The following is a 23,141-nucleotide window of genomic DNA, read 5'->3' on the forward strand; positions in this document are numbered from 1 at the left end:
CCAGGTTTCAGTGCATCGGTAGGTAAGCTCATAGCTGTTAGTGCCATTGGCTGCAAGAGCTCTGTCACACATGCACTGTAAGAGCAATCTGCAGAAAGGAGTCTTGATCACATCTAGCCTTATGTCTTATGTATTTGTGTTCATAAAGGTATATTAGAGAAGCTATTTTTCAATACTATTTTTTCAGACCAAGTACCAATACTTGCTTTCTGGTTATCACTGATATTGATGCTGACATCAATTAGGGCTGGGTGATGCCTAAGAAAATGCAATATTTTAATTAAAGAATATGAGGATAAACGATAATTATGAAATCCCCTCCTCCACCATACAGAGTCTCTTCCCACAAAATACTGTCAAGCTAGCATAATCCTTAAGATGTGCTCTAAATTTCTTGTTTAATTGTACTGCAAATGTAACATTTTCATTATTTGTGTTCATCGAAAGAAAATATGACAGCAAGGTCAGAAGCTGCCATGAAGTTTGCAAATACTATGAATTTTACAATAGTAAATTTCTTTGCTGAAACTTGGTCATAATGCATAATTGCATAATTATTTTAATGGGTGTATTACAAAGCTTGACATTATTTTTTTGCTGTACATTACATTGAAACACAAACACACAACAAAAGAAACATTGTCATAACAGGAATGCATGTATAGTTTCCTTTGCTGTAAGAGTTTTAACTCTAATCTTGTCCCCTGAATGCTAACCCAAGAATTACATCTCATTAATTAGTCTTTTCAGAATCTCATTACATTTCTTCACTGTATCATTATAGTTGGTTAACTGGAGACACACACCTTCATCAATCAAACTATCAAAGTTGCCACTTGAGATCTCAGGCCACAAGAGATCACAAGACAAATCAAATTCCATATTGGTTCAAAAACTGGACAGAGCATTTTATTTTTCAATATTGGGAGGTTGCACAATATACAGGTGCACTATTACACTGATATGTTCATTTTGCACAATATAATAACTGAACGCAAAAAGTACGTTCTTGTTTGTAATTTATACATGGGATTAGCTACAATCAATAAGAACAGTAGAAATCAAATCACTTCAGAGTATGCTGATCCTTTGCCAACAAAACGACACAGAATATTAGGGAGCAAGTGATGTTATCTTGCCTGATGGATGAACTCACATTTTGAATGGATAAATGTGGTTACAAAATACACATAAGTCACTTTTCTTTACAGACTTACACATACATATATATTGCTATCCATAGGAATGAATGAAGCTTGGTGTTCAGGGTCAGGCTATTTTTCCGGTACCCATGGAGCACTTTGTGTGACTTTTTTAATTGCATTAGGTTCACCAGGTCTGCATGTGTTCTTTTATGTCATCATTAATTTTGACTATGGGTAAGTGACACAATTATATTTTCCCACAATAAATTTAGCTAAATGGAGCTGGGGTTGGAGGGGATTGCTGGGTTGTTCCACAATACATTTTGCTGAAGAAAAATACCACAACATAAAGAAAATCTTTCCAGCCTACCTTGAATACCCTCCCCACCTAGCCAAAAAAGTGACAAAAATAAATTTACAGGATCAAATGAATTAAACTACCTTTTTTTTTGCTGTCACTGTGTGGCACTGCTTCAGTTATGGGACGATCTCAAAACACGATCACTTACAAGTTGCCACCCCTGCAGTGTGCCTGCATGAGTAAGTCTAATGTTGTGATGGTGGTACGCAGATAGTGTAATACTTTCATAAATGGTACATAGTGTAAAATATTTCAGAACCACTGGTTTTAAACAGGTCACAACATGTATTTAAATCATAATCAAACCCAGCCTGCCAAATCAGCTGTTCTCCACAGAGACTAAAAATCGACGATCAGCACAGCTAATTGGCACCCCTTCAGTAGGCAACTTTTAATGCCGGCAGTTTAGTGGATTATACATTTATTATAATATTCCTGTCTGGGGAATATTTTTGGTTTGGAGACCTACGCTGCGGCAGATGCTTTGTTTAATAACTCAGTAACTCAAAAACTATTTGACGGAACTTTTTCAAACTTAGCATGATCTGGAACTGGTGAAATTTTGAGACAGATCACTGCAACATACAAGCTGAAACCACAGCACATAGTGAAAAAAAAGGGTAGTTTTGACACTTGATCTCTTTAAGACGATAACTCAAAACATTTTTGACATATATTTTTCAAACGTTGCAGAGGTATTTTATGGGTGCCTAACTGGAATTGACTAAATTTTGAGACAAATTACTTAGTGGCAGCAAAGAGAAGAGTGAGAGCAGACTGTGAATGTGATGTCAAAAAGTATTTGATAGATCTTATTATAATTTCACAAAAACATATGGGTGGAATATCGACATTTGCTTTTATTTCCAGACAAATTGTCACACAATGAAGCAGCAGTACTGTGTGGCAGTAAAGTAAGGAAACGGCAGCTGTAGTAGACATTTGGTCTTGTGAACACAATAACTCTAAAACTATTGTACTGTACAGATCAATTTCAAATTTTATGTGCACATTGGCCTTATTGGACCGAAAGCTTTGCTATCAAGTGTGTGTGTTTGTGTGTGTGTGTGTGTGTGTGTGTGTGTGTGTGTGTGTGGATTATGTTTATATTCAAACCAAATGTTCCCCACAATGTAACAAAAATCTGTTATTTTGACATGAAAGGGACCATTTTCTGGTCCCTACAAAGATCTGTGAATGCAATCAAAAAACTAAAATGCCAAAAGTCTCGTATTTTGTTTGGCTACTTATGGTTAAGGTTAGGGCTGGGTAGGGGTTAAGGTCATCATATTGAGATTAGAGTTTTCCCCATAGAAATGAGGAGAATCGTTTAACACACCTGATTCAACTCCTTGTGCTAATTACCACACAGCTCTTGAGCGGAATCACTTGTGTTGGAACAGGGAAAGAACTAAGCTACACAGGGCTCTGGCCCTGCAGGACTGGAGTTTGACACCCCTGCACTAAAACATCTGAGTGGGGTTCAAGTCAGGGCCAAAATCCTGGTTTTGTTTTTATCTAACCATTCAGAGGTGGACTTGCTCTTCTGCTTTTGAGCTTCAGATCACGAGCTGATGACCAGACATTCTCCTTCAGTAGTTTCTGCTAGATAACGCAATTCATGTATCCCTAAGTTAAAGCAAGTCGCCCTGGCCTTGAAGCAGCAAAGCATCCCCACACCATCACACTACCACCACCATCTTTGACTGTGGGCATGATGCTGTTTTTATGAAACGCTGTCTTAGCTTTACGCCAGATGTTGCAGAGCTCATGTCTTCCAGATAATTCCACTTTTGACTCAGTCCATAGAACGAAGTTCCAAATGTGTTGGGGGTAATCAATGTTCTCTGGAAAATGTTAGACAAGCCTTTATGTTCCTCTTTTTAAGCAGTGGTTTTTGCCTTGCAACTCTCCCATGGACACCATTTTTGGCCAGTGTCTTTCTAATCGTGGAATTATGAACGCAGGCATTAACTTTAGCATAACCTTATGGTTAATACATGTGTGGTATTTTAAACTTAAAAAAGTTTAAAGCTGCTCAGCTGTGGGGGCATCTCACTAATATTTTAGGCTTACTACCAATTTCCTTACCAAATTGTGCCTGTAGGTAAGCATCCATATAGTACCAAAAAGCTGGCATTTGGACAAATGTTTCACCCATCATCTAAAGCCCTGGTGATTATTTTGCATGTGCTATATAATCACGAGTACATCACAATGTGACTCAAACACCAGGTCAACTGAGCAACTCTGGCGGGTTGTACCAAAGAAAAATGCCATGTCCATTGTTTGGACACATTGTGCCTATAGTGCAGATGAGACCAAACAAAAAGAAGTCAGATGTAAATTCTGTGAAAAAATTAAAACTACCGCAATTCTTCTTATTTTCCTTGCCTACTTTGCCTTGCGGTAACCTGTCTGCTTCTGGCTAGCTACCTGAGGCTAACGCTGCATGCACAGAAAACGTGAAGGGAAAAAGAAAGTAATTTTCTCTCATTTATGAATATAGACTCATCAAAGTCATCGAACTGCCAAAAACGAGCCAACGAGATTCAGTAGCAAAACTACAGTAAACTATATTTTATGTACAGTATTGTACTGTATTATAGCGTATTTGAATTATCCAAAGTTCAGTAATTTTATTTGTGCAGTATTGTAATTTGAAAAGCATTTGAAACAGCTGTACTGTATTTTGAGAGTCAATAAAATTCAGTAAACAGTGACGCTGTCCATTTATTACCTTATATTCATGTAAAAAGAAAAATAAAAATGATATACAATCTTTCATTAGAAAAAATATTCTAGCATTAATAGCATACTTACAGTCCAAATGCCCAGCCCTAGCTCTCATAGCCCTAGCAATATATCTTCCCTGGTATATTTCATCCATCTATTCATCATCTTCCACTTATCCAGAGTTGGGTCATGAGGGCAGCTACTCTAATTGATACTTCATTGATCCCTGTGGGGAAATTGTCTTTATGCCTCCCTCAACTTGCTCTTTGTAGAGTAAGCTGTCTGCGAAGGGCAGCCACCTGTTGGGGTGCCCGGAGAGCTGGGGGTTAAGGGCTTTGCTCAAGGACTTGCAGATGTGCTGAGGTTGGGTTTGAACCAGTGACCTTCTGATTACAGGCACACAGGCTTAAAAAAATTACTTTGCCACATGAGTGACATGGGTTTTGGAGATTTTTTTCCCATTTTAAATGAAAGTTCAGCTATCAGGCAAGATAGTTACTTGATTTCCAGTACTCCTTGTTGTCTTGTGGTCAAGGAATTGTTGATTACAGATAACCTATGTATACTGTAAGTAGGAATCTTCATTTTTTTGTTGATTTTTTTTTCATTGTGTTAAAGAAAATGACAGACCAGTCTTTTGGGAAATGTAAGGAATACAGTACAGTGGTACCTCAATACTCGAACTCATTAGAACTCGAATTTCTTATAAGTCGAACCAACCAATTTGACAAAAAATGACCTAGAACTAGATCTGAATCTCAGAAGTTGAATCATGAACGCCGACCTGAGATACTGTAACTTGTACGTGCGGGGAAATGAGTCACGCGGCACGTCTCTCAGCGGAAACAAAGGGTAACGCTTCAGTCTCAGCCTCACATTCGCTGTGATAGCATCGTTTGTTGGTGATAGTGCTTTTTTTATTGAAAATATCAAGTAATACACTGTTATTTATACTGTATCATTTTGGTAGCCATTGCTCACTAAAAAGTTACGCAATAGTTGTACAAATTGTACAACCTAAAAGTTTGCGATTTACAAACAAATCAACGAATACAGAGTAATAATAAAAATAAACAATGAACAGCATGGCATAGTCTAGTGTTGGCGCAGTGTTGGGGCATGGCTTGGGGTAGCATTGGGGTAAATGCTTTATCGTTTTGGAAGCCATTAAGAAAAAAATGTTACACGCGCTGTAATTGTTTTTTTGTTTAAACTTTGCATATTATTTGGATACATTTACTTTCTTACTTTACAAATTTTGATAAATGTGCTTAGATGTGTTTAGTATATGCTCTTCTTGTTTTTTCCGGTTTATTTTGTGTTTAAATGCTAAAAAAAAAAACATATTTAGGTGTAATTTTTTGGGGCCGGGAACTGATTAATTGGTTTTCCATTACGTTTGAGTTCTGAGGTACCACTGTATATACCCATCTGGTATATTGCACAATCACTCTGGATTGAAAAATAAAATGCTGTGCTCTCTTGTAACTCAGAAAATAGAGCATTGTGCTAACTACCCAAAGCTCAAGAGCTCAAATTCCATGAAGCACACATATGTTATTCCCAGTGGTGTCGCTAAGGCCAACTATTGAGGTACAAGCCCTGAATCTTTTCAGTTGTGCCATATTCCTCAATCTGCCCAAGAAATGTTTTTTATGTTATACTTTTTGCTGTTTTCTTTACTTTCTCCCTGGTTATATCATTTATTACCACAGAGACATTTCCCCTCATATTACAAAGTAGCTTGTAACAGTCATCTCAGAATTGTGACTTTCAGCCAAGGTATTGCTTATGCCTGTGTAAGTCCCATTTTAGTAAGCAAAAATAGGCAACATTAGCCTGGACTAAGAATATTAATTTTTAAATGTGTTGATATACAGTTATAGCTCACAAGTGTGCGTTGTGTGAGGGTTTCACATTGGTCTCTGGCTTTGCCAATCGCACAGTGATGGAAGTAAGCTGTTTTTATAATCTACATTATTAAGATAGACTACATTTACATGATATTTACATATTAGGCAGACACTTTTGTCCACAGTGACATATAAGACCAGATTACCAGAGTGAAACTTTGACAGTAAAATCATTTCACCACAATTAAGTAACTAATGATAATTGTAACATTACAAACAAATATACTCTGCCCGGCCAAAAAAAGGTCGCCATTTGAATTTTTTATCGGACCACCTTTAGCTTTGATTTATGGGGCACATTTTTCATGGCATTGTTTCCACAGGCTTATGCAACATCTCACCCTTTATTTTCATCCAGATTTGCATTCATTTCTCACTGAGATCCTGTATTGACAAGTGAGTTGAACCACTCCATAAAGCCTCCTTTATCACATCCCAAAGATCTTCAATGAGGTTAAGGTCACAACTCTGTGGTGACCAAGTCATGCGTGAAAATGATTCCTCGTGCTCCCTGAACCACTCTTTCACCATTCGAACCCAATGAATCTTGGCATTCTTCTCCTGGAATATGCCCATTGAAAAAATCAATTTATGATGGATGGAGGTGTAACCTGACCAGTAGATTCAGGTACTCACCTGATTTTACTTTATTGCTGCATAACATTGTTGAGCTGTAATAGTCATATAGTAGTGAATAATAGTGTAGTAGTCATTGGCTCTTAAGTATTTGCTGATATAAGTTTATAGATTCACATGACGACAACTTTTTTTTGCCGGGCAGTGTACTTGAAAGGTGAAATGTCCAGAAAATAAATGTTCTGTTAGACCAGGGGTTTCAAACTCAAATTACCTGGGGGGCCATGGCTACGTAAGAAATCACACAACAAAAACATTCCCATCCTTTTCAGCTTGAAATTTTAAATTCACCTATAAAAACTGCCTGTGATAAATTGAAGGAAGAATGTATGATCTTGGGGCGGCATGGTGGTGCAGTGGTTAGCACTGTTGCCTCACACCTCTGGGACCTGGGTTTGAGTCTCCGCCTGGGTCACATGTGGGTGGAGTTTGCATGTTCTCCCCATGTCGTTGTGGGGTTTCCTCCGGGTACTCCGGTTTCCCCCACAGTCCAAAAACATGCTGAGGCTAATTGGAGTTACTAAATTGCCCGTAGGTGTGCATGTGTGAGTGAATGGTGTGTGAGTGTGCCCTGCGATGGGCTGGCCCCCCATCCTGGGTTGTTCCCTGCCTCGTGCCCATTGCTTCCGGGATAGGCTCCGGACCCCCTGCGACCCAGTAGGATAAGAGGTTTGGAAAATGGATGGATGGATGTATGATCTCCTCAGAGTGCAACTATTTACTGAACTTCAAAAACAATACAAATAATGTTGTCACATTGTAGTTATGGTGGAAAATCCATGCAGATGAAGGAAACAAAATGGTCTCAACTGTTCTGTTCCAAGAACATATAAATACATGGAATTCATTCTTAACAAATGGGCATTCGGCTAGCTCTGAGGCTCCACTACACTACTAGCATTGTGTACTGTTTTTACAAGAGTAGCTAACAGTTTACATTATTGACAAACCATTAGCAAGTTAGACAGACAAACCATGACATTTTAGCCCATTCTGAAGTTCCAACATCATGCACTGAGCTAATAGTTAACTTACCTCGCTATAAAGAAGTGGGTGGTGGTTACAAAGATTAAAGATTAAAGCCAAATAACAGCCACATCAGACTTCATCCTCTTAGAAGGCTGGAAAATCTCCACAGTGCTGTAACTGCCTTCCGCCATGTTTTAACTGACAGAAAAGAAACCCACGTTTCATGCTGCGTCTGTGTGCTTGTGTCTGGGAGGCTGAAGTTTTTCAAAGTGCAGTAATTAACCACAGTTTTAATGATAATTACAATTTGAAAAGGTAATACCACTCAGAATTTTTTGTGAAACCAGTAACTATTTCATACCTAGTACAAAGTAAAGATTGATTTGAGGGCTTGATTAAATAGTAAGAGAAAAACATGTTAGGGCTGTATGAAACTGACTTGCAGGCCTATATTTTGAGACCCCTGTTTGAGACCATTCCTTAGCTGTGTGTGTACCTGTGTGTTTATGAGAATGTACTATAAATGTTAAATATGAAGAAATCAGTATCATCAACGTCAATTTCATAATCTACATTTTTGTCATTGTCTGATGATTATGCATGTCTGTAGTTGAAATTAGAAAAGAAGTTAAATAGGCTATTCCAGGGTCAGTTTGTTTACCTATTCTGAAATTTTATGTTTAGATAAAGTTTAGTTTTGATATAATTTCATTGATCATTGATTTGGACATCACTTTGTTCTCAGGTTCAATTTCTTTATTGATTTTAATGTATAGTATTTTACTGTATGTTACTTTCTGTTTGCACTTTGCATTTTAGATCAGTCAGGGAAGCCAGAGGAGGTTTTAGAAGAGCAGGACAGAGAGGCAGATAATTCAGGCTCTTTAGAAACAGGACCAAAACACACCAGTCTTGTGAAACATTCTCTCACCAACTTTGTACTGAAAAGAAATGTGCTCCTAACCCAAAGCACTCGTATATCAAAGCAAATTTTCCCATTTGAAATAACTGAAACTCAGATGATTCGTTCTACAACTCAAAATTCAGAAAAAACGATTAATACAAAATATAAAGTAAAAATACATAAAACAAAGTTCCCCCCATGTCGTCGTGGGGTTTCCTCCCACAGTCCAAAAACATGCTGAGGCTAATTGGAGTTGCAAAATTGCCCGTAGGTGTGCATGTGTGAGTGAATGTTGTGTGAGTGTGCCCTGCGATGGGCTGGCCCCCCATCCTGGGTTGTTCCCTGCCTCGTGCCCATTGCTTCCGGGATAGGCTCCGGACCCCCCGCGACCCAGTAGGATAAGTGGTTTGGAAAATGGATGGATGGACATAAAACAAATTAACCTGCACTTTACCCCTGAAAAGATCGTGGATGGTGTGAGGGAGATGAGAGAGAGGAGAAGAGGAGGCTTATTTTGTAGGCCGACTTTCACTATAACTAACGGAATCACTGCTGTCTGTTGGCTCACTGGAATCTTTTTCTTTTTGTGCAACTTTAACAAGGATCCTATCCAATGACAGCCGCTTTTGCCTGCTTTCCAATTTCGCGGAAATGTGGACATTGCATTGTTGTTAAACAGATTCATCGTTCGCACTGCTACACCCTTATTCGGGTGGTGCTTTTCTATAAATTTTGATTATACGAGTGAGGCACGCCAACTGAGGGCATGGGAGACGATTGCCCACAATGCCACAGCGAGAGAGAGAGAGGGAGAAGAACCATCGGCTCAGTTGTGATCACGTAACGCTTGGCAGACAAAGCGTATACATAATATTTGTATTGCAAGACCTTGTTCGTTTATCAAGTTAAAATTTATTTTAAAATTTTGCTCATCTTGGAAAACACTTGTAAACCAAAGTTACTCATTTTGGTCTTACTGCAAAAGACAAATAAATGCAATATAAATATTTCAACATAAAACTATAAATAATATACATGACATTTTCAAACATGGACATTAAAACATGCACAAAGAATACAGGAAACCACCTAATTGGTGGGGAAAGATTCTGCAAACTAAACTGCTATAGATGAATAAGAATACATTCAGACCTACCTATCATAAAAAGTACTGTAATCACTGAAGTAAAAATGTGATTATTAAATTTTAACATTTCCCGGTGATCCGTTCAGTACTAGAAATAGTACAAGTTGGTGAGTGGTGGAGAAGTATGGATTTGATGGACTGACAAAATAACAGGGTTATGCAAGGAATACAATACCGTATCATTTCAGGCAGCAAAGTGCCATACAAGGAGCTTGTGCGCTCCCCGTGGGAAAAGTTGAACTCTGCTGAACTTTGACCACTGTGCGTTGTGATGTATTATTGCACGACCAATAGAAACAAGCTATCGAACCTGGCCCAGAAATTTAAATGGAGGAGACACTTACATTTTGTGTGCTGAATTCCCACAGCTATATGATACAAGTCTACCATCTTTTAGCATGCAAAATGGAATGTTTTGAAAACCACGCCTACTTTTTTACACTGAACTCTACAGCAAGCGTAGCACATTGAGGGCAAAGCGCTGTTTTTTGAAGGGATACACAAACCCCACGACCAGCGCAGCATATGCACGTTCGTTCGTTGGAAAAAACGACTTTTTCTACAAGTTTCTCTAAAGTTTAGAGTAAATATTATTAATAATATTATTATTATTGTTAATAATAATAATAATAATAATAACCTAAACTTTTCATGAAATGGAATAATCACATCAGTAACACTATTTAATCCCGACTGGGCAATCAATACCCCATACCTCCCCACCCCAGAAAATGTTACTGGGGCAGTGGACCTTAGCTCTGTGTCATGAATTTGGGGTGTCCTGCCATATAAAATCATGTAAATCTAAAACATATCAAATTATTTAAAAAATGAGAAGCCTGTCAACTTTGAATGTGCATTGAATGTGCATTTAACTGTAAAGATCCTTGTTTTAAGGTATTAGCCTTCAATAAAATATTACAAATCATGATTTTATGTGTACCTCTTTCTAGCAATTTTTAAAACAAAATGAATAAAGTAAGAATGATTCCTCGCCTTTCCCCTCTATCAGCTTCCCCGAGAGACGCTGTTAACTGAATGTTTTGATTTTAGCTGTGAATTCTGGCATTCTGTGCAACATCACAACCAAAGCTCTCATAACCAGGAAGCAATGTTGTCTCTATTAAACCTTTGCTCATACTATTCTCTCTTTTGGGTGCCAAAATACCGCCTGTGGCCTTTTTAAAGAGGTCAGCCTGGTGGTTATCTGGAACCTCTCTTTTGTGCCACGTGGCACCTGCGCTAGTAGGAACAAGCTTCCTTGTGTCGGGTCCCTCTCCCTGCTCCATTGCAGAAGTACCATTGCACTGGCTTTCTTATGCACGCTGACAATGCTCCCCAGCTGAGTGGGTGAGTAGTGAATAACAATCTCCAGCCTATACAAGAAGTGCAGAAATAAATTGCCAACTTGGAATATATGCCCATGTGACAATGTAGAGTCTGTAAGTGTCAGCGTGAGTGTGTGTCTGTGATTTGGGCGTGTGGATGCAATACCTTGGCTTGCCTGCACACTCTGTTCTGCATGAATGTGGTCCATGTTTTTGTGTAGTTGCATGATTGCATGCGGATGTGTATGTATCTTTACCTGTATGTTGTGTGACAGTGTGAGGTGTGCACATGTGTGTGCGTGTGTGTCTGTGTGTCTGTGTATACACGTGCTCACAGGTGCGTGAGTGTGTGCTCGAGATGTGGGAGTAAGTGTGCGTTGGCTTGCGTTTCAAAATATTATGCAAGTACCTCTCTCTACCTCTCTCTCTCTATGTGAGCATGCGTTTCGGTTCTGCCTCTTCTCTGCAGTTCATACATAGATCAAATGTTGCCGTGAACAGCAAGTGAGCAGGCTCGTTGCTAGGGGCAACCAGTCAAATCATCAAACTCCCGTGTTTCAACCTGAGCTGTGATGCACTTATACTTTGTAGTAGTCCTTTATTCCTGGCCTTTTAAATACCATCCATCCATCTGTCCATCCATCTTGTCACCACTTATCCTGGTTAGTGTTGCAGGGACCTTTAGATACCTCTTTGGCATTTTTACATTTCACAGTCAAGCACATTACATTCCGTTATTCCACCTGCAGCAGGGATCTCCGTAAGAAGAATAGCTTAATATTCAAAGTCCTAACATAGCTTTTAATAAATTTACTATGAGGACTGCTGAACATCTGTCACATCAGACCAATAAGCTGTGTTATGTAAACATGATCTCTTTTAGGTCCTCACTAAACCCAGTGTATTCCCGGAATGAGACACACGGCTTCGGTTCGGTTAGGGGGAGCAGTAACAGCAGTAGCCATTAAAACCTGCATGTCTTTTTTGCTAAATAAATGCCTGTGTATCTGAGTTTGGCCTTGACTCGAGCAGTCATCTGACACAGCTGGAAGTAGTAGTGTTCATATTTCATATTTAGTAGTGTTCATATTTCTTTAATTCCTGGGTCTTATGCAATATGACAAAGAATTGTGAATTATTTACATCTCACATGCATTTTCTATGGCGTCTCCCATCCTTCATCGCTATGAAGAGCACCACCACATTCGGATCACCCACACCACCTTTGTGTACTGTAGTCTGACATTGGCTTCAGGTAGGTCAGCTTTTCTGACAGTAGTGTGCCTGCCATGATTGAGGAGCCATCATGAACAGAAGGACAGGCCAGCTCATCCTAAAAATGCAGAGCCCCTCTAGCAGCTCCCAGACCATATGGGGCACTCAGTCTCTGTTTTAATCGCATTTCTCTACCAGTACGAATTAAGACTTCACAATACAGATTTTTTTTTCACAGATTTGTGTGCGTTCTGCCCATGATCGAAACAGTTGCCTAGCAACCTAATGATGAGAGCAGCCTTGAGAACTGGATGAATAATGTCATCCCGATTAACACAGGCTGAACCAAAGTGTTTCAAGGAAGGGGGGAATATGGGGCCAGGAGATGATATGTGTGTGCCCCACATCTTACTGGCCAGTCTTTGCATTCGTCTTAAACAGTTATATAAGCGTGAGGATGCCCTGCACCAGAGCTGCTATGGGAAAATGCCTGTGTTTGGTGGATCAGAGGGCAAGAGCTGGCCAACTGGGCTTCTGGAGAGCAGTGGCTCCTAGCAACCTGCTTCACTGCTGCCTGTCAGCTGCAGTTCCTGGGACGAGACCAGCTCTGGCTGCCTGGCTGCATCATGTCTGTGCTGCCTTCCAGTGGAGATCGGTCTGCTCTGTCTGCCTATTTTATTTTGGTTCCAGTACACGAGTGTGTTTGTGCGTGAGTGTGTATCCAGGGGATCCATGTGTGACCATTTCCTGTGTGTCTGTGTATGTGCATTTGCTGTTTCCAGCATGCATCAGTCTGTTACAGCAATACTAGTATGATAAATACATTTTCCCTCATACTCATTTACTACAAGCAATATCAAATTTGCAAAGAATGAAAAAGGTATTGAATAATTACAAGATTGATTGATCCCAGCTGAAATAAAATCCATTCTGCATTTAACCTGTGGCTTGTCAGAGAGCTGCTGCTGTTAGCTAGACATGAAAGATCGTTTGTGTTTGACTGGCACATGCCTTCCAGGATACTGCTGGCCAGAAGCAGAAACATGACTGCTATGATAAGGAAACACTGATCCCTCCCTTCACTTCATACACAAAACTGTCTAGTCAGCAACTTTCTGGGTGTGAGCTCATGTTGCTCTATGGGTGAAAGTAGCTAAGGGCCACTTTTGTGTGTCCATAACGCAAACCCTCCTTCTTCAAAATGGAAAACCATTCATCCATCATATTTACCAATTACTTAACACTGTATTCTCTCTGAGACTCTCATGTAAGTTTGTCTTAGTGACTATCATCACCATATTATTTGCCTTTCTTTCAGCTATTTGTGTTAAATCTTTTATTGCAGTTCTCTTTTTCCATTTCTTACTCCTCATTTTGCATCAATGCCCATGAAAGGTTTCTCACAGAGTTTTTTTGCATACTAGGAAGGTTCTCTTTCCATCATACCACCTTTTCTGCAGACATATATGGTGAGGGCCAAAGGTTGAGGGCTGGGACTCTGCACATAGCTCACTGCCTGTCAAGATATGCAGTGCTCCCCTAATCCTCTCAGGATCGCTCTGGGATCTCACCCACTGCCTGTCAGTATATGCAGTGCTCCCCTAATCCTCGCAGGATCGCTCTGGGATCTCACCCACTGCCTGTCAGGATATGCAGTGCTCCCCTAATCCTCGCAGGATCGCTCTGGGATCTCACCCACTGCCTGTCAGGATATGCAGTGCTCCCCTAATCCTCGCAGGATCGCTCTGGGATCTCACCCACTGCCTGTCAGGATATGCAGTGCTCCACTAATCCTCGCAGGATCGCTCTGGGATCTCACCCACTGCCTGTCAGGATATGCAGTGCTCCCCTAATCCTCGCAGGATCGCTCTGGGATCTCACCCACTGCCTGTCAGGATATGCAGTGCTCCCCTAATCCTCGCAGGATCGCTCTGGGATCTCACCCACTGCCTGTCAGGATATGCAGTGCTCCCCTAATCCTTGCAGGATCGCTCTGGGATCTCACCCACTGCCTGTCAGGATATGCAGTGCTCCCCTAATCCTCGCAGGATCGCTCTGGGATCTCACCCACTGCCTGTCAGGATATGCAGTGCTCCCCTAATCCTAGCAGGATCACTCTGGGATCTCACCCACTGGCTCTTGTTTCCAGGTCACCATTTCAACAAATGTGCTTATTATACTTTTCATAATTCTATCTAAAATAAATATTCACACTGTACTTCTCCCCAACTAGCAGCATCAAACCCTTTGATTTGTGCCAGAAGGGCTCCTGTGTGGAAAATAGCATTGGGTAGCAGGGGAGTAAGAAGCGGTATGAACAGGTTTGGGATGAGAGCAGTGCTTGTTCATAGCCCTCTTTAGCTTCTCCTCACATCCTTACCCAGCTGTCAGCAACAAAAGCAAGGTCTCAATAAGCAGGAGCACATATCTTTGCTCTTTTGCAGAACATACCAACCAGATTTAGTTTTGTAGTGTTATATTTAATGGATAAATTTCTTTTATCTAAAGATTTTACTTTTAATGCCAAGCTCTTTTATGGAATAGGCCAGACAGCTACCATAAGTCATATGTACATTCTTCATATGTTTCTCATATATACGTTATAAATAAAAGATAAATGACCATTAATTTGACCCCTGCTGCTACAGAGTAAAGACACTGTTCTCTCTCAGTGAGGCTTGTCTTGTAATAGGTATAATAAGTAGCAAACCTCCTCCCAGTTGGCCTGCTGATGCCATGGGATTGACCATGCACCTCTTCATGTGTCTTCTGATGGTCTGTGTCATGGAGTTACGACTGCAAATTGCTGTTGGGGGAATCAGCCACTCCTGCTTGACGGCGTCTGCCACAGGACTGTCTGTGATCCAGTTGTCATGATGCTGCAGTCGTCATGAGCATCTTGTCCCTGAAGCTCTGCACCAATAAAATGGCATGTGAGCCTGCATTTGGCTAGCTGAATCTCTAGCCAGAAACCCAGGTCTCTCTGTGATTGACTAGTAAGGCCCATTGGGATTGTGAGAGTGAAAGAGGTAGCTGGATGGGTTCAGTTTCATACCTCTGTATTTTCTGGTGTATTTTCAACCTCTTTAGCATTAGCTACAACAAACTATTCGAGTAGCAAAGATGTAGCATTGTTTGCTGTAATCGTACTAAAAAATATAGTTGTATATGTGTATGTATTTAAATTAGTGCTTTTGAAAACCATATCTTCTATTGCTTTTATTGTAATTCATCATGTTAGTTGAGCACTATTGTCAGACCTTAATTACATTGCAATCTAATGGCATGCAAAGGCTTCTATAAATCATATATAGACCAATAACAGTGAGGTGAGAAGGTCTTTTGATTTTATATTCTCAGAGGTCAGCAGATATAAGAAGTGAATTTGCACCTAGTTCTTATTGATCACCTCCATCTTGAGCATTTCAGCATTGCCACTTGATCCAGATCGTGGTGAAATGAACTCTGGCTCCCAAAATCTGCTGAAGGTATAATAGCAGTTTCACAAATATGTAAAGCACACACAATGGTGCTCTGTGACACTGCGGAATTCTCACTCCCCAGTGTGGCTGTGAAGCACATACTTTAGCCCTCACTCCTCAGTGTGGCTGTGAAGCACATACTTTAGCCCTCACTCCTCAGTGTGGCTGTGAAGCACACAGCCCTCACTCCCCAGTGTGGCTGTGAAGCACATAGCTCTCACTCCTCATTGTGGCTGTGAGGCACACAGCCCTCATTCCTCAGTGTGGCTGTGAAGCACATACTTTAGCCCTCACTCCTCAGTGTGGCTGTGAAGCACATAGCCCTCATTCCTCAGTGTGGCTGTGAAGCACATACTTTAGCCCTCACTCCTCAGTGTGGCTGTGAAGCACATAGCCCTCATTCCTCAGTGTGGCTGTGAAGCACATACTTTAGCCCTCACTCCTCAGTGTGGCTGTGAAGCACATAGCCCTCACTCCTCAGTGTGGCTGTGAAGCACATAGCCCGTTAGCATCCCGGGCAGTGGCTCAGTGTTTCAGGTCACCATGGTTCTGCATGCTGGAAGGAAACTATTCTTGAATACTTAAGTGATCAAGTTCATTCCCTGAGCAAGAGCATGTTTGTCTGAGAATTTGTATTGGCTGGAAGCAGCTCTTTTTCACGCTGCTACTGCATTTAGAGAATCATGACGTTTACAGACTGGACAGCTCATGCGAAGGTTGTGTTGAGGGTGCTGCCCTCCACTGGCTGTATCGATAACAGAAAAAATACCATTTTTACATTATCAATTTGTGCAATGTAAACTGTGCCGAAACACCATTGAGACAAATGATTGTAATTCTGATAAAATGTGTTGAAATAACACAGTATTTATCATGCAAAATTCGTATAACCTCTAGTAAGAGGTCACAATATATGAATGCAAAGTTCACATACGTATCGCACATGCAGTATAAAGGAAATTAGAAAAACTATCCTACCGACTCTCATTTAATACAATTATTGAGTCTTAATCCCCTAAAAAAAGATAAATGGATTAAATGGATTTTTTCTTTTTCCTAAAAAAAAAAACAGATGGAGGGGTGGCACATTCAGAAGTTGTGCACACAGACAGGGGATTGGCCTGTAAGGCTTGTAAAGGACTGGTCATGTGTAGAGCACGGGAGTCACGGAGGTGTCCATCTGTCAGCTTCCCTTGATCTACTAAACCTGGCACATGCTGGTGCTTGGAGAGGAAATGGAGGCGCTGAATGTTGGGTCGTTGGATAAGGCTTAACACATGGGATGATCAGTACCTTCTTTCAAGCAAATCACAGCGAAAGACAGACTAAACAGGCTGGCTGCACTCTTCTGGCATGTCTGTATTTTCAGTTTGATTTCCAGTGCAGTTTGTCTTTTCAATAAATCATTCAAGTAATGAAGAGTGAAGCTGTTTAATGGATGGGTTTTCTTGAGAATTGGTGCTGTAAGAAGTCTTCTCTAGTTTTTTGTGTGGCTTTAAATCAATATTCACTTTCAAAAGAAAAAAATTAATAAGAACTTGTTAATATGTATTAATATTTATGTTATACGTTACACAGTTCTTATATTGTAATTTGTCCCTCCATGTCATTATTATTTGTTATATATTTGGTTTTTTTCTGAAGCTGAATAGCAACTTTTTGGTAACTTACTGAATGATAAAACAACATTAAATTTTAAATATTCTTGAACCAGTGACTGTACAGATTCCGTCATGCAACGATTGATCTTTTTGTATATGATGTATATTAAATTTCTGTGTGTGGCCTTGGCAATGTGAACAGTGGTGGCTGCCCCCTTTGGTACCCTGTGTAAATAACTGCCTGTTTGCCCTGCCTTTCCTCCAGGGGTACAGAGAGTGCAGCCCCAGCCTCAGGTACACAGCGGAACACCATGGTCACCTTCGCCATCCGGCCTGGCACCGGCCAGCCTGCCCCCTCCCCGGGCCGGCAACCAGAGAGCATGCCGACCCAGCACCGTGCCCCCAGCCCCGTCATGTCTCCACCGGACTCAGGCTCCGGCCGCGCCTCCTCACTGCCAGCCTCTGCCTCCTCACCCACCCTGACGGACGTGTTCGGCCTGCCCACACCACCCATCACGGGCGAGCGTTTCAGCCTGGGCTCGGGTCGCAGCCGCTCACCCTCCCCGCTGACTCTCATCCAGGCCGTCTCCAACAAGCCTTTCGCCACCAAGCCAGTTGTCCTGTGGACCAAGCATGATGTAGCAGATTGGCTGGAGAGCCTCAACTTGGCTGAGCACAAGGACGCCTTTATGGACAATGAGATTGAGGGGACCCATTTACCGAACCTCCAGAAAGAAGACCTCATAGACTTAGGGGTGACTCGAGTTGGCCATCGAATGAATATAGAAAGAGCATTGAAACTCCTATTAGATAGATAAGAGAGGGTGACCTTTCTTGAAAGGACTGCTCTCTTCGTTCATTTTTTCTTTTTTTTCCAACTTCTATCAAGTCTGTAATTATATTCCCATTGTGCTCTCGTCTGAGAATAGGAATCATCACATCCTAAAGAACTGCGTTTTTGAAATAACCCAAGCAGTTCCTCAATAAGCACAAGAGTTCTCTTGATTCTGAGTGATCAGCACGTGGCCCGGCCCTCCCCGCGAGCCCCTGGAGCCGAGGAGGGCGGTTCTTTTTAGTGACAAACCTGTAATAGAGACTAATCGCTTTGGAATATAAGGACTTTTTAAATCAGCTTCATTTGGATGCACCCAAACCAGCAGAGCTGGGATTTCATTTTCTATCTTTGCTAGAATTTCTTCAGAGAATATTTCTTCAGAAAAAGGGGTTATATTGATTGATGCATCAGCTGTGTAGAAAAAAAAAACATCTTGCTTCTCACGCATTTCTCTGGAAAGAAGATAGTTGAAGTATTTGCTCAGTTGTCGTCATCATTTCTTTCAGAGCACACGAGCAGTCCCAGAATTGATGTTTCTACTTGAAAATTAAACCTCCTCTTAATATTTTGCACCTATTTCACACCTATAGGGGCACAATTGTAGCAAGCAGTCATGTTTGTAAGCTGTCATTTGCTTTCAACTTTTTCTTTTTGGAAATATGGTAAATTTTGATTTAGTTGAATTCAGTATATCTATATGAGTTGTCTGAAAGGTGTAAAATGTATATTAATCATTATTGTCTTCCATGCAAGTGCAGGTGAGTCAGAGTGAATGCCAAGGGCTGACCCTCTCTTATTTCAGAATTCCCCCAGCCCAGTCCAGCCCAGCCCAGCCCAGCCCAGTCCTGCCCCCACCCCACATCCACAAAAGAACGTGCCAGATTACCGAAGAGAGCAGTGTTCCTCTTGATTCAGCAACATTCTTTCAGCCATTGATTCCGTTAGTTTGGTCTGATCTTTAACAGTAGGTCTTTTAGTCCTCGATGGAGGCATTATCTGAAGAGACTATTTCTATGTTAATCCTTAGCTCTGAACTGTCGCTCTGTGTTAGAGGTTTTTAGAGAGAAAAAGTTCTAAGATGAACACTTATCAAGGTTCGGAAAACACATATTTTAGCACTGCATTTGGGAAGTGCAAGAACCAATCCTGTGTTTTGTTTTCTTTTTCTAAATCTGGAAGAGAAGCAACAGACTGATACTGTGCTGTATGGCTGCAGTGTGTGAATTGTTTAGAGATGTTTTGCTGCTATAACAACATTTCAAGTTACATAAATATGTGTACATATACAGAGAACACTATGTGTATGTATTAATTCAAATCGGGAAAATTAGTATTTGTTTTTTGGGGGGGGTAGCGATACAGGAAGCAGGTGAACAATTGTCTTCTCATTGTTGCCTCAGAAGTTTCACGCAAAGAAGGCCCTTGTACCTGGCCTCCAGGGATGAAGAGGGGAAATCATCTTTTCATCTCAGGGTGTGGCAAGTTGCGAAGGTCCCAGTGGGTTTTCATTGGCTGTCACCTATCTTCCTTCTTTTTCACCCATAATAGGTTTATTATTTTTTAACTTAGCGGGATGGATATATTGGACGCTTGTTTTATTTTCAGTATTGGTTTGGCAAAGCAAAAGGTCAGAACATTTGTTTAATATGAAGAATTACCAGATGTCTGTAATCTGCTACAAAGAACAGCTGTAAACGCATGTATTAGAGAATGTAGACCAGTTGCTTTTTAAACCAATGTTAAACGTAGAAGGAGCCGGCGGTACTGAACTTTAATGGATACTTAATAAATGAGAGTTAAGATATGTTTATTCTCATTTACTGGAAGAGTGTAGTTTTGACATTGCAGTTCTTGAATGTTTTGAGAACTGATTTCATCCATTCATCCATCTTCCAGCCACTTGTCCTGGACAGGGTTGCAGGGAGGAATGTTTTAAAAATACCAGAAATATTATAAATTACAAAAGAGGAACAAAAGGTTTTATTAAAACGTATTAATCTGTTGTGGAACCAACTCCAGAGCACAATAAAGCAGTCCAAAAACTGTCGCCATCAGAACTGTTCTTTGAAAGCAAATGAGGGTGAAAGTGTCTGTGTTTAATTTTCCAAACCAGTGCCAACAGGAGTGTCTGCTGGAACTCCTCTGATGGGGGTCTGTACCCAGTGAATGGTGGTGGTGGGGGGGGCTATTTTTGTGCAGTTTACGGTATTTATGCCCCCTCCATGACAGGACTGAACTGTTGACGTTAACATGCCTGAGCTGTATGAATGGATGAGGTAGATATATACATATATAAATGTTACATAAAATTATATATAAATACAAAATAATTATCCGAAAAATTAAGGGAATACAGACCTCCTTTAAGAAGACTTATAGGAGCTAAGCTGCTAATTCTATCATTTTTAAATAGATATTATTTTAAAACAGAGCTTCAGAGAAAAGCACAGTATTTTTCATGATTTATATAGAATTATATGAAATTTTATAAACTACATAAAGTATGGTTTGTCAAAAATTTATCAGATTTATGAATTACCAGTTAAGCAATATTTATATGAAATGGATCTGCAAGACATTTTCAAAGTTGCAGATCCTCTCATATAATATCAAAAATTGACCTATTTTAATTTTGAGGAAAAGAAATGTAATGAATGGCTCCATATCCACTTGAGAAATTGACACTTAGAAATAAGATCAAATGGTCACCTGCCTCTGTTACATATTGTAATTACATTTTGAAAATGCTTAGTTTGTGTATAATGTGTGTATAAATTACCAAAATCTCACAGGCTGTAAATTTATATATAACCTCTCAGGCCACTTTATAGCAAACGGTCTGAGCACACTTGTTACGGTAACATATATTTAAATAAAAATGACTAGATGTGACTGTTGACAAATTGATTTTATGGAACTACATATCACTAAGCTAATACATTTGTGGAACTAACATTAGAGCTAAATAGTGGAGTTTTTAAAAAGAAAAAAGGAAAAAAAAATGCTAAAGGCATCACCCAGTGAATTAGGCTTTGTTGCCAGCTGTGGGCGAACCACCACCAGTCGTCTCAAATCGATTTCCTCTTAGAGATCAGCTCCAATTTGGTTTCCTCTTTCTTTTCCTTTATAATTCTTCATAGATATTAAGGTGTTTCTCGCTCTACTTTGTGTAAAAACTTGTGTTCATGATATCTATGTTGCTGTAATTTTGTGCTACAAAATCCTATTCTTTAGAGTTAATTATTGAAATAAAAGAGAGACATTCATGTTAAAATGCACTTTCCCCAAAATCCTCAATACTCTTGTATGGCAACCAAAATTTACTGTAAGAAATAAATATAATATTGCACTATGGTTGTATTTCTTTAATGGGTCTTTTATCAGTTTATAGTCTCTATAGAAAATTGGATGATATTTTTAGTTCAAATTCTGCTTTGTTTCTGTGACGCCAGTTCCTCACTGTACGCAGCCCATTCATATGGAATATGTACACGTATCTCCAGTACCTGTGATCTGTCTGAGGATAAACACTGCAGTGCTTATTAAAAGTTTTTTTTCTTTCCATGCTTTATGGTTTTACAACATTGACTCAGTGCAATCAGTTTTTGCAATAATTTTGTTTTTCATATATGTAACTAGATCACTTTGTAGAGTCTGAATCAGAAATTCAAAACATTTTAAGGTATAATAAGGGGTGAATACTTTTAATAGGCACTATGTGATGCATATAGTAGTACTTCTCTTCATAGGAGAGTTTATATGTCCTGATCATTAACGGCCTTAAGACATTCAAAAAATATCAGTCATAGAGGATGAACTGCAGTGGTATACAGACTTCAGCAGCTTACATGGTTCCGTTTCCTATGCCACTGTAACTATATTAGTAAAAATAACCTGTTGTGCTGAACATGATGACTAAAATGGACAAAGACTTACTGCAAACACTCAGCAGCCAGTAAATCAGCATAACAGTAATGTTCAGAGTTCAGTGTGACAAAATTGTGCCTTGGTGGTTTTGTTTTCAGAACTACGGTAAATGTAATGTTTTTCATGTTGCTAAAAATAAAGTCTCCCTCGATCCCAATCTAGTCCTCCAGCTAACCGGCTCCCCTGGAATTTTCAGGGGCATGAGCATTTTTCCAGTTGGCTGATGGGTATTTGGGCTGACAAAACATTGTGGGGGATCTTCCCCCATCAGAAAAATCTTTCGGCAAAAGTCATCACCAGGGAACCAAAGTCCACAGCCAATTTTGAATCCCAATCCAAGCGTGCCGGCTAGGATTCAGTGCCTGTGATCAGGTCACCTGTGGCTGGAAGAGTAATGCCCTTGGAGATACATTCCCCCATTGCTCCAGCAGCATGGCCTGACCCTGTACTGTGACCCCCAAGTCTGCCGTCTCACCTGTATGTGTGTTGGTGTCACTCGTGGAAAAGATGATGTGCAGGATGAATAGAGTATCACGGTTCTGCTCATTTATATGGAATAGGCTGCACAGTCTGAATGTGCTCGTCTCCACTTGGAACAGAAACATGTGACCAGCCTCAAGATTGCAATCAAAATACTATTAAATTTAAGAGGGGATGCAGTACTTTGCGGCAGAAGCATAATTTCTGTTGTAACAAATCTGACTCTTGACAAACACCATAATTAAACATTTACCTATTTAGCAAATGCTTTTCTGCAAAGTAAGGATCTGAGAGGAGGATCGGCCGCTGTCCCTGAAGCAACCTGCGTTAAAGGCCAATAGCAACACCATCACTCCGCCGGCCGCGGAGTGAAACTACAACCGTCCAGACAGTCACACAGATTCCAAAACTGCAGCGCCTAGGAAATCTCAATCTGTATAGATTTACACCAAAATACCCTAA

At 40.3% G+C, this 23,141-nt stretch overlaps 1 protein-coding gene across 11 annotated transcripts in view; it reads left to right on the plus strand.

The window, feature by feature from the left end:
* LOC125704238 (SH3 and multiple ankyrin repeat domains protein 2-like) overlaps nucleotides 1-21,626 on the plus strand; it is a 208,630-nt gene extending 187,004 nt beyond the window's left edge. For 10 of the 11 annotated variants that reach the window (XM_048969636.1, XM_048969637.1, XM_048969638.1 and 7 more), the window contains one exon: nucleotides 17,703-21,626. In XM_048969636.1, the coding sequence (XP_048825593.1) occupies nucleotides 17,703-18,255 (553 nt within the window). In that variant the 3' untranslated portion in view covers nucleotides 18,256-21,626. Of the gene's footprint in view, nucleotides 1-16,908; nucleotides 17,297-17,702 lie in introns of those variants that run through there. The other variant, XM_048969644.1, reaches the window with a different exon arrangement.
* Nucleotides 21,627-23,141: the final 1,515 nt, after the last annotated feature.

This window comes from Brienomyrus brachyistius, chromosome 11 (assembly GCF_023856365.1).
Source record: "Brienomyrus brachyistius isolate T26 chromosome 11, BBRACH_0.4, whole genome shotgun sequence".
Classification (NCBI taxonomy): domain Eukaryota; kingdom Metazoa; phylum Chordata; class Actinopteri; order Osteoglossiformes; family Mormyridae; genus Brienomyrus; species Brienomyrus brachyistius.